This window comes from Ceratotherium simum, chromosome 35 (genome assembly GCF_057802395.1).
Source record: "Ceratotherium simum simum isolate JZ-2026a chromosome 35, ASM5780239v1, whole genome shotgun sequence".
NCBI lineage: Eukaryota > Metazoa > Chordata > Mammalia > Perissodactyla > Rhinocerotidae > Ceratotherium > Ceratotherium simum.
Window position 1 is genome coordinate 31,391,391 of NC_141934.1, and position 19,948 is coordinate 31,411,338.

Below are 19,948 nucleotides of genomic sequence, written 5' to 3' on the forward strand. Positions count from 1 at the left end.
ATGCTTCTGTAATCTTATGTTTCTAAGCCTCCATTTTCTGTCTGTGTTTCATGCACTTTGAACCTTGACTTTTGAACCTGGCAGCCTTGACCAATTCTTGCTCCTAGGACAGCCCATCTACAGGTTCTTCTGCATTTCCTTTGTCTCGGTTGCATCACTGCAAGCCATGGCGGCCATGTCTTCTTCCTCCTTTGTTGCCCTCCTTCTTGCCTTGTTGTGCTGGCAAGGCCCACGGGGCAGTGTGACCGAGGTGTGCAGACAAAAGCTCAACCACGTCACTGTTCATGGTTCTGCAGGGTTTGATTTTCAAATCACCCTTCGTTAGTGTAAGAAAGTGCCCTTCTTTGTCTAGTTTGCTAGGAGTGTGTGTTCCTTTTTGTTGTGTCTGCATGCCCTCCCTGGTGATCTCCCCCAGTCTTGAGGCTTTGAGTCCGTCCCAGTGCTGATGACTCCACATTCATGTCTACAGCTGATCACCCTCCCCATTCTGGGTTCTTAATCCTAGCTGCCTTTGAACAGTTCCTTGGAGATGTGTGACCACACAGGTACTTCAGACCTTACCTTTGCACACCTGAACTGCAGTCCCCCGAGGTGTGTGATCTCACAGGTCCCTCTGACCTCACCTGTGCACACCTGAGCTCCTCCTTCTCCAGCTCAGGAACAGCAGTTCTGTCTTCCCTGACCTTCAGCCTTACCTGGGCCAAACCCACGGTCATTTCTCATTTCTCTGTCTCATACTCCAGATCCAGTCCATCAGAGATTCTGCAGTGAAATTTGCTGAAACTTGCTTTATGACGGTGTTGGGTACAGTCGTTGGGTCATTTTGTTATTGCTAGGTCAAGTTTATTATTTGTGTGGTTTCAGTCTTCTCTTTCCTCACCAATTTGCTTGTTCTATCAATTACTGGGAGAGGTATGTTAAAATCTCCCATTCTGGTTATGGATTTATCTGTTCATCCTTATATTTTTCTGTTTATTTTGTGAGGCAGGTTAGCCCTGAGCTAACATCTGTTGCCAATCCTCCTCTTTTTTTTGCTGACCAAGATTGACCCTGGGCTAACATCCATGCCCATCTTCCTCTACTTTATATGGGACGCCGCCCGCCACAGCATGGCTTGACAAGTGGTGTGTCGGTGCACGCCTGGGATCTGAACCTGGGAACCCCGGGCCGCTGAAGCGGAGTGCGTGAACTTAACCACTATGCCACCAAGGCTGGCCCCTATTTTTTTCTATTTTTGCTTTTTATATTTGATACTTTATTATTAGCTACATATAAATGTAAAAGTTTATTATCTTAAAGTGTCCCTCATTATCTTTGGTACTATTTTTTGGTCTTGAAGCCTGTTTTGCCTCGTACTGAGAACTCCTCCGTCTTGTGTTAGAATCTCTGGTGTATCTTCCCCCCTTTACCTTCCACATTCTCTGTCTGCTTTGCACTTACTTCCCGGAAATAGTTGGGCCGATGCTGCTGCTGCTGCTGTTACTGTCGTTATCTGGTGTCTGGGTTTCGGTCATTTACCTGAACCGTGTTCACTCGCCTTTACGATGAGGACTGATGTGGGTGGGGTTTGGTTCCATTTCATTTGGGTTTGTCCTGGTTGTTCCATTTTCTCTTTCCATCTTTTCTTGCCTGGTTTTATATTGTTTATTTATTTTTTGTCATCTGTTTTTTATTCTCTACTAGTTTGAAAATATATTATATACATTATAGATTCTCTTTTTGTTCTTTATGTGGTTACCCTAAAATCTCCACAGACACATTCACCTTTTCAAAGCACAGGGCAGAGCCCTGTCTCTGCTCTGCTCTTGAGCACTGGTCTGTCCCCCGTAGCCCCACTGGCCTCTCAACTTGAAAGCTGCTGTCATCATGCATTTCCACTCTGTCCTTTTTTATTTTGACTTTTCATGTAAAATTACTATTCTTCTGCTTGAAGTGCATCCTTTGGCATTTTGTGTAGTGTTTGAACATGCCTGTATTTCACTCTTGTTCCTGAAGGATATTGTTGCTTGGTATGGAATTCTAGATTGACATTTATTTTCTCAGTACATTAACAGTATTCCCTGGTTCCTGGTTTTTTTGTTATTAATGAAAAGTCAGGTGTCTGTCTAGCATGTCGCTGCTTTGACGGTCTTCTATCTTTTTTCCCTCCGTTTTCTTTTGAGATCTTTTCTCTGTCTTTGGTGTTTTATAATCACTATGATGCTCTAGCTTTGGATTTGTTGATCTTCTGGAATCGACATTGATCTCGCTCGTCAGTTTAGGAAATGAGCAGCTGATGTTTCTTTAGACGTCGCCTCTGCCCCTTTCCTGCCTTCCAGGTACCTCCAGTCCTTTGTATGTCTGTGCTGCACTCTGAGTACAGTCCTCTGACCTTTCTCTACCTTGCTCGTTTTCCCTTGGTTAGGTCTAATCTGGTGTTCACCTTGTCCATGGAATTTTCATTTTGGCTGTTATATATTTTTTATTCTTACAAGTTATGTTTGTTTTTATCTGAAATCTGCTTGGTCTTTGTTTGTAGTTTCTAGGTCCTACACGTTTTCAGGCTGCATGGGTGAACACAGTTTTGTGTGTGTCTGAGAATTCCTCCACTTGAAGTCATGGTGCATCTGATTTTACTTGTTTCTGCTATTCTGGCTTCAGGAGCTGTGTTTCTTTGTCTTGATAGTAATTGTTTTCTTGTGAGCCCATTTTTGTTTGTGGGAATGCTTTGAGGTCTGGGTTGAAGGTGGATTCTTGCTTCTGCTGGGCTTTTGTGGGTACCCTCAGAACCACATCAGCTTGTGGCCTGAGGGTTCACTGTCTCTCAGGTAATGTCAGTTTGGTCTCTAAACCTGTGTCTCCCCCTCCCCCAGTAGCGAGGCCTAAGGCTGGTGATTTCCTCACAACCCCTTTGGGTGACATGATTGCAGCTGTGGGGGGCGGCATATGGTCCTCCTGTTAGCTCCTCGCTGAGAGTGGATTTGGATTTGGTCTCTTGTCTGCCACACCCTGGGAGACACGCAGATCTAGCCAGTGTGAGGCCTCCCCGTCTACCATGTGCTCTCGAGGTGAAAGCTGTGTGGTGCCTCTGCTCATTGCTCGAGGTTCCTGCCTTTGCTTAGGTTTTGGAGCTAGGAGTTCCTTACTTTCTTTTGTTTCTGTTTGTTTTTTTTTTTTTTTTTTTGGTAAGGAAGATTAGCCCTGAGCTAACATCTATTGCCAGTCTTCCTCTTTTTTTGCTTGAGGAAGATTAGCCCTGAGCTAACATCTATGCCATTCTTCCTCTATTTCATATGTGGGTCACTGCCACAGCGTGGCTGACGATGGTATAGGTCTGTGCCTGGGATCCAAACCTGGGAACCCGGGCCGCCAAAGCGGAATGTGCCAAACTTAACCACTACACCACGGGGCTGACCCCAAGGAGTTCCTTATTTTCTGCAAGTTCATCAATGCATTTATGGTGTCATCTTAGTTTTTTCCATGTTGTCTCGGTATTTTCAGTAGTGTGCCAATCTAAGTCCTGCCCCACTGTGCTCAAGACTTGGTGGCTGGCTGAGTCTTTGTTTCCCATCAGTGCTGCAGAGGGCTTGATCAAGGGCTCTTTTTATCTTAGGGAATCCTGTTTACAGTTTTTTAAAGTTACAATAAACTAGTAAATGCCTTCCAACTAATTTTAGTTTTCGTAATGAGGACTTGGAGCTCTGTCATTTACAAAACATCATATAATTTCACATTTTCTCCAGAATTATCTTGGGCAAGACTTATTTTCATCCCTGTTCTATAAGTTAGAGGCCCAAGTAAGGGGCATCACGACCTCCAGCAGCTGCCCACTGGGAAGCCCATCTGCTTCTTTGAGCCAGCATCCCAACAACCCTGAGTAGACACACGTGGCCCGAACTGTTTTATTACATTGAGACAGCAAGATATAAATGTGATGAAATAATTACAGAAAGTGACCACAGGGTGGAAATTTTTGTTTTATAACGAGGGAGATCTCAATCATGATTAAGAAAAATGTAGAAAAATGACAAAATAACCACTTTAAAATTTTCGTACATCTCTGGGCTAGGGCTGAACCTTGGTGTTGGTCTGAATCACTTCACAATGGGGGTGCCTTCCTGGAATGCCACCGAGAATTGAAGAAGGGATCTCTTGAGAACTCATGAAATGCTAAAATATTTCATTCCATCCTCGATTTAATTCTCCCATATAAACTTGGAGCAGTTTTTAGTAAAAGAAAAAATTTGTCTGAAATATGAGATCAAAAAATTACACGTGATTGCAGATTAAGAAGGCAGTCATTATTTAGCGTGAAGGTGAAATAACTGATTCTCTCAGGGTTCCAGGTGAGCACACTTTGAGAATTGCTCTTTTGTGTCGTCGGCCACTGTTTTTTTGGGTTTTTTTGGCATTAAGAACTAAGAAGGAAAGAAAGGGACACAAATCTCTTCTTGTGTGCACATTCTTTTGAATTCTACATTTGGCTTTTTTTGTTTTGTCAAAGGTTGCAAAACTCCCTCAAGTTGTCCAACAGCAAACACCCGTGGCCAATATCCAGCAGGTCGCCTCTGCTTCGCAACAGGTAGGATCTGGAGACATGCAGCTGTCTGGGAAGTTCCCACGTGGGCTTTTCAGTGAACTTCACATTTCCCAGGCTAAGAGAGCTTTTGGTTTCATCCTGAGGAAGTAGAATTTTAGTTCTTAGAGAATTACTTTTGATTTTCATAATACAGGAAAAAATTAGCTTTGGGGAAAGCTTTTGATATCCTTAGACTAGCAGGAAAAAAACTGAACAGACGTGTTGAAACTCACTGTCAACTGTACTGAAGGAGCCTATTTCTAGGATCATTCCTTTAGCATAACCTTAGGTGTGTCTTACAAGCTGAAGCCACCACACAGTTGTTTTAGGGAAAAGCAGAAAGAAAATAGAATCTGGTTGTAGTGACCTTCTGGGGACAAGTATGACTTACCTTCCTAACAGAGGAACCGTTGGGCTCTTACCGTTTTATTTACTGCTACAAAATGTGGCCATATAAAAGAGTGCTTAAGGGGTTGGACTGGTGGTGTAGTGGTTAAGTTCGCACACTCTGCTTCGGCGGCCCGAGGTTCGCAGGTTCGGATTTGGGGCGCAGACCTATGTACCACTTATCAAGCCATGCTGTAGCAGGTGTCCCACATATAAAGTAAAGGAGGATGGGCACAGATGTTAGCCCAGGGCCAATCTTCTTCAGCAAAAAGAGGAGGATTGGCAACCGATGTTAGCTCAGGGCTAATCTTCCTAACGAAGAAACAAAGAGTGCTTTAAAAACATTTTATTTTGTTCAAAATCACACTGGCATGTAGATTTCAAGAAACCAAATAGCATTAAAAGCTGAACACCACCACCACCACCCCCCCCATCCCTGGTCGTCAACCCTGGCCTTTTTCCCAGAGTCATCCAGTTTTATCCTAAAATCAAAACTAGTTTAGTTTTCTACTTTTGTTTTATTAGAAACCAGAGGTCATATTTTGATATGTCAGGTAGTTTTCACATTTCACAAAAGCATTCCTGCTAATTAAGTTTCTAAAACCCCCCTCCCGACCCTGAAGAATGTTTAATTTGTCATATAACTTGATATGCATTTTCTAGGCCATGCGTATTTTCTAACTGTCTTCGGTTCAGGCTTCCCCACAGACTGTGACCCTCACCCAAGCGACAGCAGCTGGGCAGCAGGTCCAGATGATCCCGGCAGTGACTGCGACAGCGCAGGTGGTCCAGCAGAAACTCATGCAGCAGCAAGTTGTAACGACAGCAGCGGCCCAGCTGCAGACCCCTGGTGTTCCCAACCCGGGACAGGTGCCAGCCAGCTCTGATAGCCCAAACCAGCAGCCCAAATTACAAATGAGAGTCCCTGCCGTCAGGTTAAAGACACCCACCAAACCTCCGTGCCCCTAGTCAGGAAAGCAGGACGGCCTCAGGGTGGGCCACCCTTGCATTCCACCATCTAGCCAAAATCGAGTAGATTTTATTTATTGAACCTTGGGACAATGTCATGTGAAATGTAGTACCTGGAAAGCTCTAACTGAAACAAAGTCGTGTAATTTTATTACAATGTGTCCTACCCTGCGGGAGCAGCAATCCTCATTGAACATCCCTTTTCTGTATTATGTGACTAATTGAAAAAGTAACAGTGGCAATTTTTTGTAAATCATTTTACCTTTTGGTTTATCCTCCAGGGCAGTAGTGCTGGGTCTTAAGCCATTTAGAATTTCCCTGTTAAGTGTCCAGTGTTTTGCACGTCACAGTAGCCATTTGGAATGTGCAGTGAGTCATAAAACAAACTTTATGAAGCCTAAACGTGGTCTTTGACAGCACCTGCCTTTGCTTGGCTCTTTATACCTAACTGGAAATGACCACAGTCCTTAGAGAGGAAGGAGACTGGCTAAGGTAGATCATTTCAGATCAGAGAAGGCCAGTGTGGTTTCTTCCTTCCCTCCTGAAATGTGACTTGTTTGAACTTTTAAAGGAAATATTTAGTACTGACACCCATCGAAGCACATTCTTGACATGTTCCCGGCTTGTGGTGAAGGGAAACAACCTGTGATTGAATTTTCATTCCAAAGAGCAGCCAGTGTGGCTTCTCCCAGACCCTCCCCACAGCGTGTGTGTAAACCCAGCCTTTGAGACTGCTTCCCATCCCAGCATATCCATGATATTTTCCCAGCTTTTGGATCAAGCTTATGTTTGGACTTAGTGAATGGAAGCAGCTCCAGTGAATTTTGTGAGGCTCCTGTGTCGAACTGGCTTTGGGGCCCAGAGCACTGCTCAGGTGTTACGTTGCAGTAGTCACTGCTGAGTGCGTGGTGACATGGCAACTGGAGTGCTTAGAGCGGGCGCTTGTCATGTTCAGCTTAGAGCGCTTTGCTTTCATGTTCAGCCCAGGTATGACCTGCAGAGGTGAGAAACCTCCTGATACAGTGTGGTTTATTTATGAACCTACAAGCATTACCCACAGAAATGGGCATAGTCAACTCTTCATCATAGACTTGTAACATTGGATTTCTGAGCCAGGGTCTCATACATGAGCAGATGCACTTGCTTGTGGTTCTTGGTGAAGCGGAGAACTGTCCGTGCTGTTTGGGGGAGGGGGCATAGTTGAGGGGCAAAGATGAGGCGGCGTGTTTGCTATTGTTTTTATTTTCTTACTCTAGCAAGGTAATAGAAGCAGTTGCAGTGGTTTGATTGGCTGATGATGTCTGCTTACCTGGAAGTTTCCACCCAAGCAGAAGGTGCATGTCCCATGGCACCCTCTCCACTCTGGCACTGTGCCTCTTTTACATTACTTGGTTCAGGAAATCAGGCTGAATTAGGTCTGTGTGTACTAAAAATCAGTTACACTGTACTGAGAGGTTTTTCATTTTCATTCTTAGTTTTATTTAACCTGTTCCCTCCCCACTGTATCGCTTCAAATGACATGAAGTATTTTGTTTTGTAGTATTTTGTTTCCCATCAAGTTATGTGGACAATAATATGGCGATACTTAGTGAAGCCAACTGGGCAGCTGATTTTTGAGCTCTTGGTGAGAAATTTCGAAAAAAGTAAAATTTAAGTGTTGAAAAAATGGGAGAGATTTAACATTTTAGTTAATTGAACATATCAAAACAGTACTATAATCTATTTTCTTGTAACTAGTTCATTCTGGTTTGGCATATGCTGTCAGGAGAGAATACGGCATGCAGGGAGGCTCTCTGTGCATGCTTCAAGTCTGGTTGCTGAGGAAAGTTCCTGCTCTTGTTTATCCTTGAATGTGCAGAACTAACATATATAGGAATCCTCTTTTTTCAGCCTGTTTTAATTTGTACACCCTGTTCTATTTCCTCTTGTTCTTCATAGGGTGTTAGCAGTCTCTTTAGATGATGATAACATGTTGAGTGCACGTACTTTAGACTGTTCTAGACATAGCTGCCTGGATAGAAGTTCTTATTAATCTGGACACTAGAAGAGAATTTAGAAACATCTCTCAAAAGCTTCTTAAGAGAACAGAACTGGGGTTCTGAATATTTGCAGTGTGGAACTCCTGCCCTATCTTACTTTGTGAGTGATCAAGTCGCTCGTCTCCGAAGTGTGCTTTCTTCAGCAAGTCCCTAATGCACAATATGGAACAGAAAAGAATTTTACTCGTTATCACTTGACTTAGTAACATCTAGATGTCACCACTGACCTACAGTCTTTAATAGAGTAATTTAAGTAAAAATCCTCCAGGTGTAGTGTTTCTTTGGCCTTCTGTTTTAAAGGTTAAACTTTCCATGTTTAAGAGTTAAAGTGAGTGTAGAAAGTCATCTAGGCCTCAGATCATCATTGTTAGCAGAATCCTGCGTGACCTTGTGAACCCGGGGTCTTATCAAGACAGTATGTAGTGATTGAGAGAAGTCTTCAGAACATAAATTAAGATAGTAGCCAGAGCACTGTCAGACTCGAACTGGGCACCGTGGAAAGCACTTGTTCTTTAAATCAGAGACGTCAGTTCTGACTAAGGCCAGGCTGTTGTTAAAGCATCGCTTGGGAAGCAGGAGGTTGGATCCAGCACTCGTTCAGATTTGTTGCCTAATGAGGCAGAGGCTTTCTTTTTTGCAGTCTTTCTGATTTTTTTAACTGTTGTAACCAGATAGCTGTTGTGTTTTAAAATATAAAGGAAGAAGACTGAAATTGTAAATACTTTGTAAACATAATCATTTGTACTTGAATACTAGGGTTTTAAAGGGCACTGATACCCACCAAACAAAAAGTATAATAAAATAACCTTTTTATATGCTTTTTTGTTTTGTCTTTCATAGAAAACTGGTATTCAAGTTAAAATAAGATGCTAGTTGTGTTTATTTCATTTGTCTGAAGAAAAAACTAAACAAAACAAAAGGGAAACAAGCAGTGTCAGAGGCAGAGGTTTTCTTTTCACTCACTCCCCCACGCTGTAGAAGGAACTAGAAGGAATGGAGTGTGTGTGAGGTTGTCAGCAAAAATCACCATTCATCTCTGCAGAGAGTCCACCTGGCCACTGCATTCCAAAGCCACACATGGAGGGAAGACACTGCTGCTGTCCTGTCCCCCCATGACCTGCTGTGCATTGCACCCAGTCTCCCAGAGGACATGGACCCTCGTGCTCTCAGATGCTCTACTCAACACTTCCAACCAGGCAGCCTGCAGGAGCTGCTTTTCTTTATCTTCTCTTTCGCTTTTAGACTTTTTTTCCTTTTGTAAAAAAAAAAAAAAAGTTTATGATTTACAAAAAAAAATACCTAGTTTTTCTAAAAAATGCACACTTTATACAAAGTTAAGAAGTGCCCCAAGAAATCCGTGGTTAGTTTTGGTATCTTCTCTTCCACTGCAGAAATGGGGGCAGAGGGGCTACATGAGCCTGCAGCCTTGGGCTCCCATTTCACACCCTCCCCACCCAGAGTCAGGTGCTCATGCCCTTGTGTGTGTCACCTGCATATGGAGACCTGGCTGGGTGGGAGTTGTGGAGAACCTTACTTAGCATCCTTTGTCAAGTGCCTGCCGGGTGCCGGGAGGATGGGGTGCTTGAGATCCCAATGCTCCATGGCCCTGTGGGTCTGGACTCAGGTGCCCGCCTAGCCATGTGATGGGGGCTAGTGACTTCACCCCTCAGTGCCTCGGTTTCCTCATATGTAACCCCTTTCCCGAGGCGGTTGTGACATTCAGAAAGCACTCAGCCTCTGGTGCCTGCACTCACAGATTATTTCATTGTGATTATTCTCAGTGGAGAAGGCTGTTTTCAGAGCTGTCATTCCATCACAAACTCTATGATCACGTCTTTGCCAGCTGTACATGTGGCAGCAGGGCTAGAGCACGCTTACCTGGCCACCAGGCTGTCTTTCTGTGTGCATTCTAGTGGGGGCTGGGGTCACTCAGGTGAAGTGATTCTGCTGTCTGGCCACAGTGGATAGCACTTCTGAACCCATGAGTCCTTTGCCACCACCTCCAATACATAGGGCATCTAAATTCAGATTAACATAAAACACGCCCTATAGGCTTGCCCGCAGGCCACCTGACTATGCCAGCTTTAGAGGTCTCACTTAGATCTCTCAGTCAACTCTAACCTCTATCAGGTGTTCAGATCCCGTGTCAGTGCCCTCTCCACTTTCCAGACTGGGGACTGTGATTTAGGGGCCCTTGGGAGAGAAGGGAACCCTTCTGCCATAGATTCTGGGCAGCAGTTCTTCCCTGCTCTGCCCTCAGCTGCACACCTCAAAGTAAACTAATCTTCCAAAGGTCCCACTTGACTGGATAAATTATTGGTGTATTCAACTGATGTTTATTGAGTGTGTACTATGTGGCAGTTTGTCTAGGCCCTGGAGCTATAGCTGTGAGCAAAATAGAAAAGGAGGTTCCATTCCAGCAGGCAGCTCAAGGATAAAATACTTGAGAAGAAACGGGCAAGGTCATGACAGCCATCAGGATTTCATCCTAAGTATATGGGCAAGGTTGAAGCTGGGAAGACAACTTGATTTACAATTGTGAAAGCTCTCCCTGTCTGCAGTGGAGATGTGACTAAAGGCAGCAAGAGTGAAACCAAGGACACACTAGCGCATTTCCCTGGTCAAAGGCCAGAGCAAGAACCACCCTGTGGATCCTCAGATCCCGCTTTCAGCCTGTGGAGCCTCTACCCGCCGACTCCTCCCCGCGGCCTGAGATCGGCGCTCCACCAGCACCTCACTGCACCAGCTGCCCTGCGCTTCCTTCCGTCGGGGCGTGTATTTACGAATACACGACCCTCCGCGGGGAGCGCAAGTACTAGATGTGCTTGGTCAATGCAACAGGCAGTAAGTGTCTGGTCGATGGATGGGTGGGCGGGCGGACGGAAAAACGGACTTCAGCTTGGACGCAAGCACGCTTGGAGGAATGAAGGCGTACACGCGGGTGACCGCGGAAGGGAGGCGGAGGAGTGCGCAGGCGCCGACGGAGGGCCGCGTGTAGGCCCCGCCCCCTTCCTCCGGGTCCTCCGTCCCGCCCCGCCGCCAGCTCCGAGCGTCTGCGCTGCGCCTGCGCACTGGGGCCGGCCGGTTTTGTCTGGGTCCGTGGGTCGGGCTGCCCCCTGGGCCGCCGCCGCGTGCGAAGGGCCAGAGCCGGCCCGCGTGTCCGCGCCGGGAGGGGACGGGCGTGAGGGGCGGGGCAGCCTTCCCCTCGGCCCCGCTGCCGCCCCGCCCCCCCTCACGGTGGAGTCGCCCCCCGTGACCCCTGCCTCGGTGACCCCCGCCCACGATGGAGTCGCCGCTCTCTCCCGTGACCGCGTCCCGGTGACGCCCATTTCTGTGACCCCCCGCCCCGGTGACCCCGCCCCGGGAGGCCGCTGTCCGCGGTGCTGACCCGCCGGCGCCTGTGGCGGCTGTGGCCGTGGTCGGGGTGAGCCGGCTTTGCCCCCAGAAGGGCAGGTGGTCAGGGGTCCCGGGCAGCAGCCCCGCGCGGACCCCTGCGGCGGCTGTGGGAGGAACTGCCCAGCGTGGAGGCGCCTCACGGAAAACGGCGCGAGAAATGCAAGTTCCAGTTTCTGACCTTGAATCTCAAGATACTGCGGAAAACTGTGATTTGCCAAAGTCATGTTTCTTGTACCTTGGAATGAGCCATGTTTTTAAGTTAGTTTTAAATACTACAAAATACATCCTCATAAGAAGAATTCGAACAATGTAGAAAAGGTAAGAATTCCTTTCTGTCTGTCCTCCTTAGTCTTCTTTACTCCTTCTCTCCTCTTCCCTTTCTCTTCACTTAGCGATGTGTCTCCAGCATCTGTTCAAGACGGGAGACAGATCAACAGTTGGTTCTCTTGATCGCTGCACAGCAGTCCGCAGCGAGGACATATCGGTCTTATTCCATCATGCCCCACTGGCAGGTTCTTTGCAACTTTTAAGAAATTATTGTTTTACCAAGTTCAGAGTGGTGCAAAATTTCCCTACCTGGCCTTACTTACTAAGGAAAAGCAATTTTTAAAAAGACACTTTTTCTTTCCTGAATATAAAAAAACCCACATACCAATTATAGAACATTTAGAAAGTGCAAAAGTGTAAAAAGGGAGAAAAATCATTATAATCCACCTAACCCAGCAACAACCATCTATTGACACATTTTGAGTCTTTTTATTAAATCTTTAAAAACTACATAATTTTGTGTCTTGAATTTTTCCATTTGAAATCTAATACAAACATTTTACTTAAACACTCTTTGTAGTAATTTCCTTGACTGTAAACTATGTCATCTCAGGACTGACCCACTGTTCCCTTCTATTTGGTGTTGAATTTACATGCAATTTTCATATGAAACACTGTCATGAACATCTCTGAGCATCAAGCTTTGGCAAAGGCAGCTGCAGTAGTTGGTGGTGTTATTGCAACTTTTAAATGTTTCCCCTGAATTTATATGATGTATTGTGATGGAGAAAAATGAGATCTGAGCTGTCTTATAAAATGCATTTGTCTATAATACATGTACTTTATTAAAAAATATTTGGCAGTAGGGAATCTTCTGTGTCCTGGGCTTTAGTTCGAAGTCATGGTGGTGAAAGTCGGCACAGCAGGAGCTTCAGGCCCACTGTGCGCCAGGTGTCTGGTCTGTCTCTGGAGTGACTACTTCAGAACCTGTCTAGTTCCACTCACTGTTTTCCACCAGACAGCTAGCCCCTAAGTGCTAATCACTGAGTCCCTCTAGGATTTAGTTTCCACCCTTAGTTTCCAGGGTAGATGCTAAAAACTGTCAACAGAGTGTTCAGTCTTCACACAGGCTCAAATCCAGGGACGTGGTGCTCCAGCACTGAGTTGGGTCAACACTACCCAAATCCAGATTCAGGGCAAGGCTGTGTCTGGCTAGGACTTACCCAGGTGCTAGGCTCAATGGTGGGCACACGGCCTTGGAGCTGGAGAGCCTGGGGCTGAAGACGGCTACTGCCTCTTAGCTCAGTGGGGTCTTCCCCTCTCATGGCCTCAGTTCCTTCTGTGTAGAATGTGAATTGGCCTCATGGCTTTCTCATGAACAGCCAGCGAGGTGAGGGATGGAAAGCCTTGAGCGCTGTGCCTGGAGCACAGAGGACTGGCCCCGGTAAATGTTAGCCAGTGTCTTTAGTCTCCTCTTGCTCCTCCTTGCCCTGTCCTCATTACCGTCAATCAGCTCAGAAGCCACTAGCCAGTAGAATTGAATTAAGCCCCTTCTTTAGTTCATGAAAAATTTGATGTAGAAAAGTGTTACTGAACATGTCTTGCTGAGCAGTTATTTTAATCTGAAATTGCTCCCCTGTAAAGGTTTTGCCCCCCTGAAGTAATCATTTTGTGCCTAATTGTTATTAACCACGGCAGCTGGCTTGCCTACTTCTAAAGCAAGTCATTAGGGTACGCCTTTTGACACGGTGCCAGACTTTCTAAATGCCCATGTAGGGCACTCAGAAAGATGACTAGAAATAAAATTTGCCTCACTGAATCTTATCTTTTCTGCATTTTTTTAGGAATTATTTCATAAAGAAGTGATAATGCACCATGGCAGCGGGCCTCAGAATGTCCAGCACCAGCTGCAGAGGTCCAGGGCCTTCGCCGGCAGCGAAGGAGAGGAGCAGCAGGCCCATCCAAATCCACCCCGGTCCCCCGCCACACCCTTCGCGCCGTCGGCGAGCCCGTCTGCACCCCAGTCACCCGGTTACCAAGTTCAGCAGCTCGTGAATAGGAGTCCCGTGGCTGGGCAGAACGTGAGCATCGCCCTTCAGAATGTTGGACCAGTGGTGGGAGGAAGCCCACAGATCACGCTCGCCCCTCTGCCGCTCCCCAGCCCCACTTCTCCAGGTTTTCAGTTCAGTGCCCAGCAGAGGCGGTTTGAGCGTGGATCTCCGTCATACATCCAGGTTACCTCACCGCTGTCCCAACAGGTGCAGACTCAGAGCCCCACCCAGCCCAGCCCTGGGCCGGGGCCAGGCCTGCAGAGTGTGCGGGCGGGCGCCCCTGGCCCTGGCCTGGGCCTTTGCAGCAGCAGTCCCACTGGGGGCTTTGTGGACGCCAGCGTGCTGGTGAGGCAGATCAGCTTGAGCCCGTCCAGTGGCGGGCACTTTGTGTTTCAGGAGGGCCCGGGCCTTGCCCAGATGGCTCCAGCAGCCCAGGTTCAGCTGCAGCACACAGGGACTCCCATCATGGTCAGAGAACGGAGACTCGCAGCCCCACGCACAGTCCGGGGGGACCGTCCACCACCTGGGACCCCAGAGCCCTGCAGCCTCGGGCGGGGCCAGCCTGCAGCCGCTGGCCAGCCCCAGCCACATCACCACGGCCAGCTTGCCACCCCAGATCAGCAGCATCATCCAGGGGCAGCTGATCCAGCAGCAGCAGGTGCTGCAGGGACCGCCGCTGACCAGACCTCTGCTTCCCGGGGTCGGAGTCGGGGTTGGGGGTACTGCAGCATTTGGGATGACGTCCCCACCTCCCCCCACCAGCCCTTCCAGGACCACAGTGCCCCTGGGCCTCTCCAGCCTTCCTCTCACGTCTGCGGGGAGTGCGGGGGTGAGAAAGGCTCCCAAGAAGTTGGAGGAGATCCCCCCGGCCTCCCAGGAGCTGGCTGAGATGAGGAAGCAGTGCCTGGGCTACCACTACAGAGAGATGGAGGCGCTGAAGGAGGCCTTCAAGGAGTATTTGATCGAACTGTTTTTCTTGCAACACCTTCAAGGGAACATGATGGATTTCTTAGCTTTCAAGAAGAAACATTATGCCCCGTTACAAGCTTATCTGAGGCAGAATGATTTGGACCTTGAGGAAGAAGAGGAGGAGGAGCAGTCTGAGGCTATTAACGATGAGGTAAAAATTCTTGTGTGTAGTTTCTTGTTATGGAAGTGGGTGTCATGGCTTCTACCATCACAAGTGAAATTGCATCATCTTAAAGCAAGTGTTCTAGACACTTTACTTTTTCACCAAAACACTGTTATGGTGACTTGATAGCTGTCTTAGAGAGGTGCAGAGACCCTCCTGTTTATGGAGGATGGTTCGGGGACCCTGCACGTAGCTGAGTCTGCTAGCACCCACATGCCGGCCGCTCACCCCTCCCTCTAAAGGTCCCTCTAGTTCCTCCCATCACTGCTCCAGGCTGTGCTGCTCTGAGTGGTGGCGCCCACAGCCACCTCTGCAGTGCCCTGCCGGCAGGGCTGGCCGCCGTCTGAGGCTGAGAATCCTGAACAGACGCATCTCGGTGTTAGAGTCTCTGTGTTAGTTGTAGATCTAACTTAGACTCAAAATGTTTCAGGCACAATTGACAAAATTTCAAGAGGGAATTCTTAAGTCCACAATTGTATGACGAGATTTTAGCATTTCTCTCAGAAAATAATAAATCAAGGAAATAATTATAAGGATATAGAACATGTGAACAACACAAATTAACAACACGAATTATCCTGTTTGACTTTATGTATGTGTACATATATAGATATAAATGGGCATGTGTGTTTAAAAACTTTCATTCAACAAAGTGAAATCATTATTTTAAAAGATACATGGGGGCCAGCCCCCGTGGCCTAGTGGTTAAGTTCTGCATGCTCTACCTCAGGGGCCTGGGTTTGGTTCCTGGGTTTGGACCCACACCACTTGTCTGTCAGTGGCCATGCTGTGGTGGCAGCTCACATACAAAAAGAGGAGGATTGGCAACAGACGTTAGCTCAGGGTGAATCTTCCTCAGCCAAAAAAAAAAAAAAAAAAAGAGTAAATTAAAAAAAGGAAAGATACATGGACATTTTTTGTAAATTGACACCAAAGGAAACCTCAATAGAATTTTAAACATCAACCCCATGTGGACCATTCTCTGTATACAATGAATAAAATTAGAAATCAATTATTTAAAAAATATATTATGTTTGGGGGGCTGGCCTGGTGGTGTAGTGGTTGTTTGCACTCTCTGCTTCAGCGGCCCGGGGTTCGTGGGTTCGGATCCGGGTGCAGACCTATGCACTGCTCATCAAGCCATTCTGTGGCAGCATCCCATATACAAAATAGAGGAAGATGGGCATGGATGTTAGCTCAGGGCTGATCTTCCTCAGCAAAAAAAAAAAAAAAAAAGTATTATGTTTGGAAACTAAGGAACTTACTTCTAAGAAATTCATGAGTTGAAGAGAATATCCTAATGGAAATCATGGAATATTTGGAACTAGATGACAACTGGAGTGCAGTGTCCTGCAGACCTTGTGGGAGAAGCTGAAGGTCTACTTAGGAAGTTGATTATGTGAGAAACAAGAAACACTGAAGATGAACATTCCAAAAGCTGTGATAGTCAGACTAATAGTAAGTTAATTCTTCTATTAATTTTACTACTAAATAATAGAAACAAGTTTTTATGGAATCTGACTAGCATCTCAGGAGTTCATATTTTACCGTCATTTCACAAGAGAATGTTGGATTCTACTAACATTTACTGAGATTCAGACTTCCATGAACGTTTCCTCTACGTCATATTGTTCCCGTTCCAAGTGCTCGCTGTGTATTTTAAGTCTGCCCCACTAACGTCAGCTCTCTTAGCAGACTTCACTGGAGCCATAAGATTTTTGGGAGCTAGCAAGTATCGATTTCAACCAAATTGTTTAAGTGAAATTAAGTAACTTTGCCCATGGGTTATTTACTTGGAGAGTTGGTACAAGTGAAAACACACTTTTTAAACCTTTGAGTGGTTATGTTGATATATTTTTTAAAACTTTAAAAATCATTAAGTTGAGTTTTCAGGAGCTTTTCAGAAGTGCTCTAGAAGTCAGTATGTAAACCTATGTTGGGATTTAATGCTTTATTTTCTTATCTTCAGTATGTTTTTCTAATTTTGCTTCTCAATATAGTAGGATTTCCCCTTGAGACCTTTGAGTGATATATTTGTAGTCAGTGTCTCAGAAACTGTGAGTGTCAAGAGAGGGGTCCACCTCTATCCCTTTTAACCTTTTCACTAAGGTGAACTACTCCATAACATTCAATTTCAGTGTTTTAAACGTGTGAGGAGACTTGTGGCTTCTTACCTTCCAAGAAGGAGCAAACTCTACTAACAGTTTATCTCCTTCAACTTTCAATGCCTCAGCCCCCAGATGAACTTCAGGCAGAGGCCTCTGCACGTGCCCACAGCATGGACGTCACTCAGAGGACCTCAGAGCTCAAAGTCTTCTCCTTCCCTAGGCATTGCTGATTACTCCCCAGCCTGCCAAAATGCCAAAAACTCCCACTTTTTTAATATGGTTCTCTCCTTCTGGGTCAACATTAAAGGCTTCGGTACCTCCTAATAGAACTGGATTCCTGCTGAGGCCAAGACAGTTAGCCAATGTCAGCTGTTTTAGGCATTTTGATTAGCAATTACATTGCAGGTTCCTGAGTGAATGAGAAATGTTTGTACATTTCATTCAAGCTCACTTGATTAGAGAGTTAACTTTCTTGATTTTTTAAAAAATTTAATTGTGGTAACATATACAGAACATAAAATTTACCATCTTACTTATTTGATTTTTTTTAAGTGTTCATTTTTTCCAGGGTACTGATAAATATTAAGGTTTAGTTTTTATTATTTATGATATGTTTGTTTATAATTAGCCTTCTAGACGTGTTTAGCCAGATGAACCAGTTTCTTTTGTTATATTTCCCCTTGTGAGCTTTTAAGATGTGAAGTGCTGTTTCACTTTGAGTTAATTTAATTTAAGAGTATATTCCATTCGAATGCCCTGGACTAGGAGCAGATAATTCCTCTTGAATGACTCTCATTTGCTTAACTCTAGGAAGTGCATTATCGCGGATATGCAGGTTAACTTGTCCTCTTCTGCTTTGTCAGATCAAAATGTGTTTTTAAGAGAGTATACATTTTCAGTGTGTGTGTGTGTGTCCTTCTCATTCCCTCCTCCCCCACGTATGCCCTCCCCAGTCAGCTGCATACCGCCATCCCCTCCCTTCTGGGCTCATGGCTGTAACTGTCCACTGAAGACAGCTGTCATGCCTGACTTGTTACCTGTCAGCAACTAAATGTGTCTTATTGAAATTAAGGTTCAAACTGGAGTTAAAACAAACTTTTCAGTGCTGAGGTCCTAGTTTTATTCTTTCCAGCCTACTTGTGAGTCAGTAACAGTGGCAAATAACTGTGTGTTCAACTGTGTTCATCCAGAATCACACGGTGGCAACTCACTTGTGTCCCCTCTTCAGTGAGGTCCCACCATCTGAGTGTGAAATGCAGGTATTGGTCAACTTTGAAAAGTTTAAAAATGATTTTCCCTTTTTCCTCCTTTGTCTTCAAGTATTTCCTCTCAGCTAAAGGTTGTGACAGGAAAGGATGGGCAGACTGGTACTCCTGTTGCTATAGCAACCCAGCTTCCTCCAAATGTTTCTGCTGCTTTTTCATCCCAGCAGCAACCATTTCAGGTGCTTTTCAAGGTTCTCAAATGTAGCCTCATCCCAGATTTTCCTCACTCGGATTTGGGGGTTTGGTGTTCTCTGGAAGAATGCAGATATTTTCTAAGAGCTCATCCTTTGTAGTTAAAAATACATATTGAGAGGACTTTATGAAGTCTCAAAGTTTTAATACATGAATTATGTTATTATTTTTTTCCTACTATTGAAATTAAGAAGTGTTCGTCTCTGGTTCATTGGCTTACATCTGTTAACTTTTCAGCTGGAATGTTTTTCAGTTTTATTTGTTTTTCTGATACATTTGCTTTTTTATACTTTTTGTATGCTTGTGGCCTCTTTGTGACAGATTTTTCTCCTCATCCCCCCCCCTTTTTTTTTTCCTGAGGAAGAGTCACCCTAAGCTAACATCTGTTGCCAATCTTCCTCTTTTTGTTTGTTAGCCACCACCACAGCCCGGCTGCTGACACACGAGTGGTGTAGGTCCATGCCCGGGAACCGAGCCCTGGTGGCTAAAGTGGAGCACGCCTAACTTAACCACTAGGCCGCCAGGGCTGGCCTCTCATCCCCCTTTCTTTTTTTGTGTGCTTTTTAAAAAAGAAGTAAAATTTCTAAATTATTTCCTTGCTGGAGTGAGTTTATTTTGTTCTTTGGACATGTTTTAGGGGATGAGGAGCAAAGAATAATGAGTCTAGGTTTCAGAATACAAGGAAGTACCTGGAAACCACAACTCAGTTACTTTGTTTCTGTAAACTGAGAAAAAAATACACAGCACATAAAATGTACCATTTTAGCCGTTTGTAAGCATACAGTTCAGTGGCATTAGGTACGTTCACATTGTTGTGCAGTCATCACCAGCATCCATCTCCAGAACTTTCGGAAATTGAAACTCTGTCCCCATTAGACAACAAGTCCCGATCCCCCTCCCCCAGCCCCTGGCACCTGCCCTTCTCCTTTCTGTCCCTATGAATTTGACTCCTCTAGGCCCTCATGTAAGTGGGATCATACAGTGTTTGTCCTTTTGTGACTGGCTTATTTCACTTGCAGAATGATTCACGATGTAGCATGTGTCAGAATTTCCTTCTTTTTTAAGGCATGGAATAGTATTCCCTTGTCTGTTCAGCAGTCAGTGGACACTTGAGTTGCTTCCACATTTAACTGTTGTGAATAATGCTGCAGGGGACATGGTTGTGCAAATATCTCGAGACCCTGCTTTCAGTTCTTTTGGGTTTATCCCCAGAAGTGGAATTGCTGGATCATATGGTAATTCGTTGTTTAATTTTTTGAGTAACTGCCATACTGTCTTCCATAGCGGCTGCACCATTTTACATTCCCACCAGCAGTGCACAAGGGTTCCAGTTTCTTTACTTCCTCACCAACACTTTATTTTCTGTTTTTTAAATTATAATAGCAACCATCCTAATGGTGTGCTGTATACTTTTATAGAAAAATATGCACTGAATATATATGTGCATATAGCTGAAGACACTCACAGTTTTAATGTTCAATCAGCTGGCACCGTTGATGGTACAGAATTGACTAGTGAGGGAGGGAGTATTTACAACACAGCTTTACTTCAGAGTGACAGATGTGACATTGGCAGCACATGCAG

General features: G+C 45.4%; 2 protein-coding genes across 20 annotated transcripts in view; both read left to right on the forward strand.

Moving 5' to 3' along the window:
- The window catches only part of EP400 (E1A binding protein p400), a 126,298-nt gene extending 117,530 nt beyond the window's left edge, over window positions 1-8,768 (forward strand). For 16 of the 19 annotated variants that reach the window (XM_087423502.1, XM_087423501.1, XM_087423504.1 and 13 more), the window contains 2 exons: window positions 4,484-4,561; window positions 5,642-8,768. In XM_087423502.1, coding sequence (XP_087279628.1) covers window positions 4,484-4,561; window positions 5,642-5,914 — 351 coding nt within the window. In that variant the 3' untranslated portion in view covers window positions 5,915-8,768. Of the gene's footprint in view, window positions 1-4,483; window positions 4,562-5,641 lie in introns of those variants that run through there. The other 3 variants (XR_015549835.1, XR_015549834.1, XM_087423508.1) reach the window with 3 other exon arrangements.
- A 2,336-nt stretch (window positions 8,769-11,104) lies between these two features.
- The window catches only part of LOC147912496 (putative chromatin regulator EP400P1), a 37,890-nt gene continuing 29,046 nt past the window's right edge, over window positions 11,105-19,948 (forward strand). Inside the window, 3 exon segments of the mRNA XM_087423523.1 lie at window positions 11,105-11,667; window positions 13,461-14,149; window positions 14,151-14,787. Of these exon segments, the coding sequence (XP_087279649.1) occupies window positions 13,485-14,149; window positions 14,151-14,787 (1,302 nt within the window). The 5' untranslated portion in view covers window positions 11,105-11,667; window positions 13,461-13,484.